Source organism: Oncorhynchus tshawytscha, linkage group LG27 (assembly GCF_018296145.1).
Source record: "Oncorhynchus tshawytscha isolate Ot180627B linkage group LG27, Otsh_v2.0, whole genome shotgun sequence".
NCBI classification, from domain to species: Eukaryota; Metazoa; Chordata; class Actinopteri; order Salmoniformes; family Salmonidae; genus Oncorhynchus; species Oncorhynchus tshawytscha.
The window spans coordinates 9324361-9337897 of record NC_056455.1 but is presented as its reverse complement, the minus strand read 5'-3'; the positions used below and the strand labels follow the sequence as shown (position 1 = coordinate 9337897).

Here is a 13537-nt window from a genome sequence, read left to right as displayed (position 1 = left end):
TGGGGGATTTGGATCTATAGAAAACTCCAACGCAGGCAGCTAGGGGTGTTGGTATGTGGAGGACTTGATATCAAAGCCTAGGATCATTTTTGTGCTATCGTCTGCATGTGCAAATTCTGGAGAGCACCAGTACAATCCTGTCCTGGACTGGTACCTCTATAGTTTGGGCCTTGCTGAAGGGTACAAAAGCAATGTTAGCCAGGTTCCTCGCAGAACTTCAACCAGATATCTTCTAGCCGTGAAATGGGTCAAGTTCCTACTTAAAGCTACAGGCTACTTACTTTATGTATGCACCAGGGTTTTCCCGTTTTAATTTACCAGCCATTTGAGAAATCTCCCAGACACATATGCATTGGGTGTGTAAACCCACTAGGGGCGTCCACCCACGGTGCTCAAAAAATACATCACATTTAGTTTATGGTAAATCCTCTTCACAGAACATGTAACTCCTGTAATGAAGTAGCCGATACGTCATTTTCAAACATTTGCCAAAATGCAATTTGCGAGAAAAAAAGGGAACACGCCATTCTAAATAGCGCACTTGACACAAGCGTTTATATGACAGAGATTCAAAGAGCGTGAATCTAAAGATACAACAGCTAGGATGGGGTTGCTAATACTACTGGGGGGGGGGGCGAAGACAGCCTATAGGCCGTCTCTCTCCAGAATGCATGCTCTCAGCTCTCCAGAATCAACTCAGCTGTCTCCCACCAATTCTCGCGCATTCATTGTTTCTTGTGAATTGTTTGCCCTAAAAATGTTCATCGTTGTCAATTCCCCATTACATATGTGACCAATAGTAAATGAACCGTTAATCCCCGTCATTTGGTTACATTTATTTATGTTAATGCATTGTATTACTAATTAGGCCTACAGTCATTTAGCGTTCTCATTCTTGGTGTGTAAATGCTGTTGAGAAACACGTTTTGGTTCTATTTCATAGCCATCATTTACGAGTTGCCCCTTGTTTTCATTGTCTTTTGTTTGGAGTGCTCCATATAAGCGATGAGCATGGGTCTTGTTAATATTGAGGGAGCTCGCACGTCTGAGCACGCAGAGAATTAGCCTCCCTGGCCTGCTGCGCACAAGTGCACATTTGGGGATGTATGATTTCTGCCTGTCTTAGTCATCACCTTCACCACCAATAAACTCATCTTCTCAGTAATCTTTTCTTCGCCTCACACAGTAAGTCAACGAAGTCCGTTGTTTTAACACCCATTGCAAATGACAGCCTATAATAGTTCCTCACAAAAATCTCCCCCTCGATAATCACCAAGCCTCGGTGTGAAAGAGCAAAATACAATCATCTGATGATCCCATATATCCAGTGGAAACGTCATAAAATACTTATCCTTTCCCTCGCGCAAAAACGTCTGTCTGTCCCGAGGTCACTGGTGCCTAGACTCTCAGTTCCGAATAGGCTAGTTGATACAATGTTGCAAGTTAGGGCCCAGATCTAGTTGATTGATTTGATACAATGTTGCAATTCACAAGCGACAGCGCAAGTCAAGACAGATGTAAAGGGAGGCAGACAGGCCGAGTAGGGAAATTAAAGTTATTGAAAGAACCAGAATTTTCAGCAGTATATTTTCTACTGTTTTTATGTATTTTTACTTTGTTGACAATGTAAGTAAGTTATAGGCCAACAGCTGCATTCGCCATCTCGGAGTTCCATGCGCTCATTTAGGCTATTTAGCCGCCAATGATCAGCGTGTATCAATGTGTCATATAGCAGAGGCTGGTCCTCTCGCAATAGTTGAATCTTACGTTTTATATTTCTTACATTTTAATTAAGATTTTTATGATTATCCACGGGGCAACCATTTTGAGAATCGAAAACATTATTATTGATATGAAACAGTTCCGTCAAAATGCACATTTCATGAAAATCATAACTGACCAGCAGATTGGTAGAAATAAATGAAAGGCTTATACTTCTCACGCACCGCCTATAAAGTCTTTAGAAAACAATTGCCTCCACCTTTCTATGGTCTGATTTTCAAGCAAGGTAAGACATAGCTCATAATATGAAGTAAAACACTCAGGTTTCAAACAATGAAGTATGTTTTCAAAATGCAGACTGCCTCCAGCTCACATTGTAAAGTGGTGGGTGACTCGTTGATAGCCTTCCTACCGTTGTTTTTTCTCCCGGTTCATTTCGCCAGCCAAAATTGTATTTATCTGCCTAAAATTGCCGGCTAACGGAAACCCAGGTATGAACATGACAACCCTGAGGAGCAATACTGTTGGGGAGGATAACCCTAACCACATGTGAAAAATGACACGTTTCAGAACTAGCACGAGACAGGATTCAAGAGAGATCATTTGAAAGATTTGAGTGGAGGGAAATGAGGGAAAAGTTTGTTATTTATTTATTTTATTTCACCTTTATTTAACCAGGTAGGCTAGTTGAGAACAAGTTCTCATTTGGAGGGAAACAGGATAAAGTAAGGAGAGGGAGGGCCGGCCTAAAACCCTCCAGTTGACCTTTTACTCTGTCTCTGTTCAAACAAGCCTGACCTTCAGCTTCAATGGGCCCTCAGCGAATCAGAGGGCCCATCTGGGTCCACAGGACTTCAGCTAACATCTAACACACAATCTGCCTTTGTGACTTACTGTAGACACAGGCATCACCAAAAGGCATATCAAAGACAAAACCATATGGGAAGACACAGGGGCTTGTTCTAACTTTGAAGCCCATATGCTATAGGTTTGGGAGGTAGGCTACTTTGTGTCGAGGAAAAGAAGTCTGGTGGGTGGGTGTGAGTCTATGACACTTTGGTAAGCTGATCCAGAGCGGGCTGTCCAACACACTTCTGTTAGAAGTTCAAACAAGAGGATGAAGCACTGAGCATGTCGAGAACCAGACCAGCAGAGAAACTGTTCAGAAGACAGAGAGACAAACGGGCCTAGACTTTGCGTCATGCTACCTTTAATAATGATTCCTTAAGAGTCTATTGACGCACCCATGCATCAATCTAATTAACAGACTACAGCTGTCAGTTGAAGCTAGAGATACCACATTCGCCTATGTAGCCCTTCTGCGTCGGCGGTGAAAAGTAGCAGAGCTACAGCGGTGTTTGTCAGACCAGGAGACATCCCGAAAATCGGTCTTGTCACAAAAACGTCTGTAGCGTCCAACTAACTAATATAACCACTATATGGAAAGACGAGACTCTCACTAGCACAATGTTTTAGCTCGACGACCCCCACAAATGTCACGGGACTTGTCTGAAGGTAACCTGTTACCGTTTTTTTTAAATGAATGGAAGTATGGAGGTAGTTTTGTGCCAACAAAAAAAAGGGCTTAAATGTAAACGTTAAATGTAAAAACATATACAGTAGCAGTCTAAAGTTTGGACACACCTACTCATTCAAGGGTTTTTCTTTATTTTGACATTGTAGCATAATAGTGAAGACATCAACACTATGAAATAACACATATAGAATCATGTAGTAACCAAGAAAAGTGTTAAACAAATCAAAATATATGAGATTCTTCAAAGTAGCCACCCTTGACCTTAATGACAGCGTTGCAAAATCTTGGCATTCTCTCAACCAGCTTCATGAGGTAGTCACCTGGAATGCATTTCAATTAACAGGTGTGCCTTGTTAAACATTTATTTGTGGAATTTCTTTCCTTCTTAATGCGTTTGAGCCAATCAGTTGTGTTGTGACAAGATAGGGGTGGTATACAGAAGATAGCCCTATTTGGTAAAATATCAAATCTATATTATGGCAAGAACAGCTCAAATAAGCAAGGAGAAATGACAGTCCATCATTACTTTAAGACATGAAGGTCAGTCAATACGGAAAAATGTATGTACTTTGAACGTTTCTTCAGTTGCAGTCGCAAAAACCATCAAGGAACTGGATCTCATGAGGACTGCAAAAGGACCCAGAGTTACCTCTGCTGCAGAGGATAAGTTAATTAGAGTTACCAGCCTCAGAAATTGCAGCCCAAATAAATGCCTCACCGAGTTCAAGTAACAGACACATCTTAACATCGACTGTTCAGAGAAGACTGCGCGAATCAGGTCTTCATGGTTGAATTGCAACAAAGAAACCACTACTAAAGGACACCAATAGGAAGAAGAGACATGCTTGGGCCAAGAAACACGGGCAATGGACATTAGACCGGTGGAAATCTGTCCTTTGGTCTGATGAGTCCAAATTTGTGATTTTTGGTTCCAAACGGTGTCTTTTTGAGATGCAGATTAGGTGAACGGGTGATCGTCACATGTGTGGTTCCCACCGTGAAGCATGGAGGAGGTGTGATTGTGTGGGGGTGCTTTGTTGGTGACACTGTCTGTGATTTATTTCAAATTCAAGGCACACTTAACTAGCATGGCTACCACAGCATTCTGCAGCAATATGCCATCACATCTGGTTTGCTCTTAGTGGGACTATCATTTGTTTTTCAACAGGACAATGACCCAACACAACTCCAGGCTGTGTAAGGGCTATTTGACCAATAAGGAAAGTGATGGAGTGCTGCATCAGATGACCTGGCCTCCACAATCACCCGACCTCAACCCAATTGAGATGGTTTGGAATGAGTTGGACCGCAGAGTGAAGGAAAAGCAGCCAACACCTGCTCAGCATATGTGGGAACTCCTACTGTTGGAAAAGCATTCTAGGTTAAGCTGGTTGAGAAAATGAGTGAGAGTGTGCAAAGCCAAGAGTGTGCAAAGCTGTCATCAAGGAAAAGGGTGGCTACTTTGAAGAATCTCAAATATAAAATATATTTTGATTTGTTTAACACTTTTTTGGTTACTACATGATTCCATATGTGTTATTTCATAGTTTTGATGTCTTCACTATTCTACAATGTAGAAAATAATTCTAAATTTAAAAAAACAACATTGAATGAGTAGGTGTGCCCAAACTTTTGAGTGGTACTGTATATATTTTCTGAGCTTTCTTTTATCTCTTAGATCTCAAAACCTTGACTGTCTGTTTTGCCATTTATTAATGTGTTATTCAATGCACTTCTTTAGTGGTAGCCAAATTCCAAAATATTTTTTAATTTTTTATTATACAGTATCTACAGGGCTCCTTAAATTCTAAATCAAATAGCTAAATGATCCATGGTATGACTATCTTAAAACAATTCCATATGTTAGCTTAGTAGAACCCTCTCCCCCCAGAGGCTTAGACTTTAGAGGTTTTAACAGGCAAATCTGCGCCCAGCTGCCCACCCAAAGTAATGCTTAAATTCTGCTAATTGAGTAAAGAGGGGCTTGTGAATGAGTGGTGTAAACAAACTGTCCAAAACAAGCTTCCATAGCCGGATGGATGGGGGGTGACGGGTGGGGGGGGGGGTTGGTGGACCAGGTTGGTTGCTGGTTTCATTTCATGGGAGAGAGCCCTGGTGGTGTGTGGGTGCTAGTTGGGTGGGTGGAGGGTAGAGGGGGTTGGGGTTGTAGCTGTAGTGCAGCTGGGGACACATGTTGGCACTCTGACAGATGAGGCAGAGTGCCACAGCTGTCCAGTAGCCCCCCTCCTCCTTCGCCCCCCGCCCCCGTATTTCCCAGAAGCCCCGGCTGAGGCCATGACGGAGGGGCCTTGAGTGCTGACTTCCTGTGGGGGCCAGGAAACAATTTTACACAGGGATTAGACAGCTAGGAGGGAGAGCAGACCAACAGAACCCCCCAACACTAAACTACACCCCCTGGAGAGACCATGACACAGTCAGGGACTAGGAGACAAGACACTCCCATATTAACCTGCTGTTTCAGGTTTTTGTTAATATTCAAAACGTTTCAATTGATCTGTTGATGTGAATATGCAATCTATGGTCTGACGTGTAAGTCACCACTCCAGTGTTGTCCTGAGGAGGTTTTTGTGTTTGAGATGTCAGGAATTTGGTGAGAGAAGGAACAATACTCCTGTGGTGCTTTGTTTGCGGAAGTGTAAGGGAACACATGGAAAAGTCCTGCAGCTCAGATGGCATATATCTCTCTTTCCCTAAATCTCTCCCTCTCTCTTTCTTTTTCTCCCCCTCTCCACCCCGGTCTTTCCCCTGTAGGCCTAACACCAGCACGCTAAGCAAAACCATCTGTTTGCCCCACATAAACAGGAAGCTAGCTAACAAAGAAAGAGAGAGAGGCGGAAGTAGAAAGAGTAGGAGAGAGGGAGTGCCAGAGGGAGAGAGAGAGAGGGGGACTGAGGGAGATGGAAATTAATAATTCTCTTTTGAGTGAATACAAATATACACATTCCCCCATATACTGTATGTCTGATAGACAATTTAACTGTACACAATTCTTGTCAAATCAAAAATAAAACACAATTGTATTTGTCACATGCGCCGAATACAACAGGTGTAAACCTTACAGTGAAGCGCTTACTTACAAGCCCTTAACCAACAATTCAGTTAAAGAAATAGAGTTAATAAAAATATTTACTAAGTAAAACAACAACAAAAAAGTAACAATAAAACAACAATACAGAGGCTGTATACAGGGGGTACCAGTACCGAGTCAATGTATACAGGGGGTACCAGTACCGAGTCAATGTATACAGGGGGTACCAGTACCGAGTCAATGTATACAGGGGGTACCAGTACCGAGTCAATGTATACAGGGGGTACCAGTACCGAGTCAATGTATACAGGGGGTACCAGTACCGAGTCAATGTATACAGGGGTACCAGTACCGAGTCAATGTATACAGGGGTACCAGTACCGAGTCAATGTATACAGGGGGTACCAGTACCGAGTCAATGTATACAGGGGTACCAGTACCGAGTCAATGTATACAGGGGGTACCAGTACCGAGTCAATGTATACAGGGGGTACCAGTACCGAGTCAATGTATACAGGGAGTACCAGTACCGAGTCAATGTATACAGGGGGTACCAGTACCGAGTCAATGTTAGTTAAGGTCATTCATACATGTAGGTATGGGGAAAGTGACTATGCATTGACAATAAACAGCGAGTAACAGCACTATACAAATAAAGGGGAGGCGGTCATGCGTGCGTGCGTTTGCGTTTGTGTGTATGTGTGTGTGTTTGTTGTCTCGTGTGGCTGAGGAAGAGAAGGCTGACAAATGAAACAGTCTGACTGTTCAATATTCTATTTTATCCGTGATTATCACCACCACTGGGCTCTCTCTCTCTCGCCTCCTCTCTGCGTGGCCTAGTTTCAATCTCACGCTCCCGCTCACTTTCACAATCCCTCAACAGGGAAGGAAATAAAGCATCTGATCAGATCCAGCTGACAAGGCATCCTCATTTCTGACCAGAGTGGACAACATACATCTCTGTTATGCTTCATATTGATGGAAGACACATGAACATACATAGAAGTGCAGAGAGGCCATATGAATTTAAAAAAAATAGTTATCTCGTTATGTTGAGATCGTTACTTATCTGATGATTACGACATGAGTTGTTTTTCCAGAGATCAGAAGATCATTCTCTCACGATCATGGCATAACAAAGAAAATGTTGAGATGGCGAGATAAACTCTATAAATAGGAGTGGACGTATTGATGATCTATTGACAGTATGGCGGAGGCGGCAGAGCCCACGGTGGATCAGCACATATGTTTTGATTGATTGTTACACTAAAGTATGGTACATTTCATGCTGTCATTCTTTCATTTTTGTTTGGAGCTCATTATCAGCTTATAAATTAGAATGGTAACAAGCTAAATGTCCTTTAACTTGAGCTAAGAGCTCACGGGGCATCTAAGCCCTCACGGGGCATTTAAGCCCTGAACAATGCCTGACAGGCAAACCTGTCTCCCGGGCTGTGTGCTACCCCCAAGACCACAGCCAATTGCATGTGAGAAACAACGCAGCTAACTTGGCTAGTCTTATGAGCGAGCGAGCTAGTTAGCTAGGTAGTCTTGTTAGCTAGCTAACTTGGCTAGTCTTATGAGCGAGCGAGCTAGTTAGCTAGGTAGTCTTGTTAGCTAGCTAACTTGTTATCTATGCTGGTTGTTAGCTAGCATAACTGACATGTATAATTGTAAAGGGACACTTCATGCTTTATGGATAATATTTACATTTACAGAGTGGGTGAGCTCCATTCTTGACAGGCTGATCAAATTCAATAGCAGCCTCAGAGGCTGGGCTCCCGAGTGGCACAGCGGTCTAAGGCACTGCATCTCAGTGCTTGAGGTGTTATTTCAGACACCCTGGTTAGAATCCAGGCTGTATCACAACTGGCCGTGATTGGGAGTCCCGTAGGGCGGCGCACAATTGGCATTGTCTGTATTTGGCCGGTGGAGGCCATCATTGTAAATAAAATAACAATTTAACCGACTTGCCTAGTTAAATAAAGGCAACAACAACAAAAAAAGGGGCTGTCTTCAAGGAGCCTTACATATGAAACATCTTACAAAGCAGCATTTTGATTTATCATCCTCTGAGGCTGCTATTGAAACTGATCAGCCTGACAGGAATAGAGCTCAACCCTTGGATCAGATATGCATCTACCAAACAGCCTACAACAGCCTACAAGGCACCAACCTTATTTCTAAGCCTCTGAGGCAGAAATTGAATCTGATCAGCCAGTCAGATTAGTTAGTCCAGCTAACAAGACTACCTAGCTAACTAGCTAGCTAACAAGACTACATAGCTAACTCACAAGACAAGACAAATTAGCGGTGTTGTTTCATGCATGAGATTGGCTGTGGTCTTGGGGGTGGCACACAGCCTGGGAGACAGTGCAGCCTGTCAGGCATCAACGAGCACATTGCGATCAACGCAGTCACAGGGCTCCTTGATGAGGTGGTTGTCGTGAACAAATGAATGAGTGGTACTTTTGATTATCTCGTGATCTCGACAAAACTTTTGTTATGTCGGGATTAGGAGATAAATAAGTTGTGATCTCGACATACCGAGGGAATCATTTTTGTTCATTCATATGTCCTCTCTGGACTAAATATATGAGGGATTGGGCTTTCAGAGTCTGAGTTGAGTCTACCGGTCAGTCAGACGCGCGGTGGCCAGAGTAGCCGAGCTGATGAGTAATTGATTTTGGTCGAGATCAAATTAAAGCAACGAGACTTTAATTAAAGTTGTAAAAACACATTGTCCTTGCTCTGAGGCTTGGAGGACCGTGGTCAGAGCCGACTGCTGTTATGTTCAGACAGACATGCTCCGCTCCTGAATACAAACATGAACATGGCTTGCATCCCAAATGGCACTCTATTCCTTATGTAGTGCACTGCTTTTGACCATGGCCCATAGGACTTTGTTCAAAAAGTAGTGCACTATATAGGGAATTACATGCCATTTGGGATATAGCCATGGTTGCCCGATCAAAGCCCTCTCATGCAGGGTTATGTTACATCAGTCGCTGAGTAACCAGCCCAGGAAATGACATGGGAGTTGAGATTTGTGATCCGAGGGGTCAAACGTTCAGATACGGAATTCTGGGGGTGTAAAACAGCATCATCGCACAACACACACGGCTATGATGAGCTCAACCAGGAGGTCAACGTCCAGGTTTAAACTGTGGCTCATATACAGAGGTGAAAGCTATGCAAGTTACCCAGACTTTATTAGACATCTGAACAAACACACGAGCAACTGTCATATAACACAGAGGCTTCTTAGACAAACACCGGTCTCTGGGGAAACCTTCAAATACAACACATACTGTAGGTAGGTAATCACAGACCACCGTCTCTTTGTGGAATCTGTGGAGGGAGGGAAGAGGTCCATCTTGCTCTCAAGTCCCCATCCTATCCTCCTCCCATCCCCCTCTCCGTCTCCAGTGTGCCTGGCTGGGCCTCTGTCTGAGCTGAGACGGAGGGGGCTGGTGGGAAAATGGGAATGTGGTGATTAAGAGTGGGCCTATATGACCTCCCAGCTCTAAAAATACACTGTTTACTCAAGACCACTGCCAAGGAATTCTGGACTAGGCAGAGGGGAGTGCATAAACGTGTTTTGGGGGGAAACCAGAGAGAGAGGACAGGAAGTGCGTGTGTGTGTTTGTGAGGGCATGTGTGTGTGTGTGTGAGGGCATGTGTATGTGTGTGTGTGTGTGTGTGTGTAAGAGAGAGAGAGAGAGAGAGAGGGGGAGGGCACACATGCGTGTACGTGACAATGTGCGTGTGAAGGAAGGGAATGTCTTGAAAGGAGGAAAACAATGCATTTCAGGAGCTTGAATAGAGTGTAAGCTACATTAACAAAGCCTTGATATCTTGGCACTTGAAGCTGCGCTGCCGGTCAACTTAATAAACCTGCCATGGTTAGATTAGTATGGAGAGTTGACATAAGAGCTCCTAGTTCTGTCCGAGTACTGACACACACAGGCAATCACCACACAGATCACATTCAAGGACTTCTTGGAACACACAGATACACACTTCCAAAGACAGTTGTAAACATTGTCTCTTTCAGTCTCTTCCAGCCATCATTGTCTGGCATCCCACACCAAGAGTCATGCTCTTGACAGAGAGAGTGTGTATCATAGAAGTGAGAAGAAAGAGAGGGACAGAGAGAAAGAAACCGAGAGAGGGGGGAGTTAGCGAGAGCTTCCCTCAGTGGACCCACTGTGTTCTGCCTCCTGCGTGTCTCCTAGCCTCCCACTCCTCTGTCTGTCCCTGGGCTGCCAACGAGGGGCTCAGTTGAGGCGGGAGAGGGAAGGAGTTGGGAGAAAATAGAGATGATGTGAGACAGATATGGATGCATGGGAGCGAGAGGCTCCTGTCCTGTTTGAGGGCCAGGCAGTAGGCCATGGAGGCATTTCATAATAACCAGCCAGACTATATGGGTTGGGGTTGTATGACAGGCCTCTGTTAGACATCATGGCCCTGACTGCTGCTGACACCGAGCTTGGCACCACATGCTGTGATGGCGACTACAGTCTGTCTAAAGTCTGTCTACTGACTGTCTACTGTCGGTCTACTGACGGTCTACTGACGGTCTACCGACTGTCTACTGACGGTCTACTGACTGTCTACTGTCGGTCTACTGTCGGTCTACTGTCTGTCTACTGTAGGTCTACTGTCTGTTTACTACCGGTCTACTGTCTGTCTACTTTCTGTCTACTGTCTGTCTACTGTCGGTCTACTGTCGGTCTACTGTCTGTCTACTGTCTGTCTACTGTAGGTCTACTGTCTGTCTCCTGTCTGTCTACTGCCGGTCTACTGTCTACTGTCTGTCTACTGCTGTCGGTCTACTGTCGGTCTACTGTCGGTCTACTGTCGGTCTACCTCCGGTCTACTGTTGGTCTACTGTGTACCAGACAGGCACCATGGGTGAGCTGCCACTCTGGGTTAGTAGGTCAACGCAATGGGACGCTAACACACAACACCTAACCTAAAATGGACATATGTTGCCCATTTGGGCATATGCCAGCCCTCCCATCCAATCACACACCTGTCTCCTCTCTCTTTTTCTCTGAACTATCACACCTCAATCAACCTAGCTAACCAGAGGCTTTTGTTCACTTCACACTAGACAATGTGGACGTGAATACACATGTAACTACGCCCACTGAGCTGCTCGGGAGAAGCTCTCTAGCCGCAGAACAGAACGTGCTCACAGTGAAGCCTGCAGGGCTCATAATGAGCAATAACGGCTACATGACATGACTAATCATGTTCAAATGAAGGTGCTATAAAGGTTAGTGCACACAGATGGAGGTGTGGGATGACCTGCTGGAACTTATACTCTCCTATTCCGGATGGACAGAAATCTATGAAGCTCACTTTCAGAATGGCACAAACTCGCAACATCCCTTCAATATCACAGTGCTTTTCAATACAGACCTACTCTGCTTAGCCTACATTCACTTGTGACTGAATTTCCCGCCTTGGATTTTCTATCCTGACTCTAAATGGGCCCCTAAAAAACGAATTAAACTGGTCTAATCTGTGCGAATATACCTGAGACTATACGTCACAGTGTCTCCTCCCTGCTTTGTGATGGGCCATTAGGTAGGTGTGGCCAGTGGCCATGTAATGGTCGTGTAGCACAGCACCTAATTCTTAGTGTGATGATTATAGTCAGTAAGTTATTTGACACACTCCCTCTAGCGCCAGCAGTAAATCACCTGTGTGACAGCTCTGAGGCCTCCTGCTCTTCTCTGCTCTGTGGAGGTGGCAGCACACACACACGCTTGTGCCAGCCTCGCCCCTCCAGGGTGTGTTCCTGAAGTGAGATTGAGTCACCTCGCTCACCCTGTCCTCCCTCCCTCGCTCCCTCAGGAGGCTGCATGTCCCGTCTGACTTGAGGCTTCAGAGAGCCTCAACTCACCGCTCCCTCAACGCCCCCACCCTCAGCCCTCCTCCCTTTCCTGTTTGAGTTGTCCTCTGGTAGCGAGTTGTGACATTATCAGGCATGTATACTGTTCATCAGCTGCGTTATATAATTGTAGGGATTTTCACTCCACGCTGTCTGTGCTCTGAGAGGACTGAGACTGAGATTGCCTGGGAGTGAGGTGGGAGAGGGGAGGGGGTAGATACGGATATGATGCCTGACTGATAGTGTGATGCAGGCCTGAGATCACTCATATCCCCCTCCACCACCACCATCCCACACTCACGTCACGTCTTGGCTCCCGAGTGGCGCAGCGGTCTAAGGCACTGCATCACAGTGCTAGAGGCATCACTACAAACCCTGGTTTGTATCATAACTGGCCGTGACTGGGAGTCCATGAGGCGGAAAACAATTGGCCCAGCGTCGTCTGGGTTAGGGTTTGGCTGTCAATGTCATTGGCAAGCTGACTTGCCTTGTTAAATAAAGGTTAAATAAATACAAAGTAAAATAAAGACTGCCATGACCACTGCTGCTGGTGGAGGTCAAGTGGTCTGTGTGTGTGTGTGTGTGTGTGTGTGTGTGTGTGTGTGTGTGCGTATGTGTGTGTGTCTGTATCTGTCTTATCTTGAACCCGGGTGTGAGAGTCCCCTGTCTCATGCTGACAGATGGCCTGCGAATCTGGTAGTGGTATTGGCGCGTCCTACAGATATAGAATCTTAATTTGATCACCCTGTTGCAGGAGAACTTGTAGTGTATTTGAGGTTTAAAAGGCTTCTGAAGTTTGTCATTTCCACTTCATTTTCCCTCATGAAAAATGCATCAACCCCTACAAAAATGACCATTATTTATAATCCACACAATAATTCACATTTCTTGTTGCTGCAGGATAATTTTTCTGTTGTAGCAAATTGGCTCAAAGTAAGATCCTACGTGTACTTCTGCGTGTGTGTGTGTGTGTTCGTGTGTGGTCAGGCATACTATGAGTCTCACAAACTTTTACAGATGCACAATCGAGAGCATCCTGTCGGGCTCTATCACTGCCTGGTACGGCAACTACTCCGCCCACAACCGTAAGCCTCTCCAGAGGGTAGTGAAGTCCGCACAACGCATCACTGAGGGCAAACTACCTGCCCTCCAGGACACCTACACCACCCGATGTCACAGGAAGGCCATAAAGATCATCAAGGACAACAACCACCCGAGCCACTTCCTGTTCACCCCGCTATCATCCAGAAGAAGAGGTCAGTACAGGTGCATCAAAGCTGGGACCGAGAGACTGAAAAACAGATTCTATCTCAAGACCACCAGA

The 13537-nt window shown here is 45.0% G+C and overlaps 1 protein-coding gene across 5 annotated transcripts in view; it reads right to left on the bottom strand.

Annotated features, from left to right (window-relative positions):
- The window catches only part of plekhh3 (pleckstrin homology, MyTH4 and FERM domain containing H3), a 46881-nt gene that overhangs the window by 23505 nt on the left and 9839 nt on the right, over positions 1-13537 (bottom strand). For 2 of the 5 annotated variants that reach the window (XM_042307470.1, XM_042307469.1), the window contains exon 3: positions 9620-9778. The exons of 2 other annotated variants lie outside the window; for them this stretch is intronic. In XM_042307470.1, the coding sequence (XP_042163404.1) occupies positions 9620-9778 (159 nt within the window). Of the gene's footprint in view, positions 1-281; positions 376-9619; positions 9779-13537 lie in introns of those variants that run through there. One more of the 5 variants, XM_042307472.1, reaches the window with a different exon arrangement.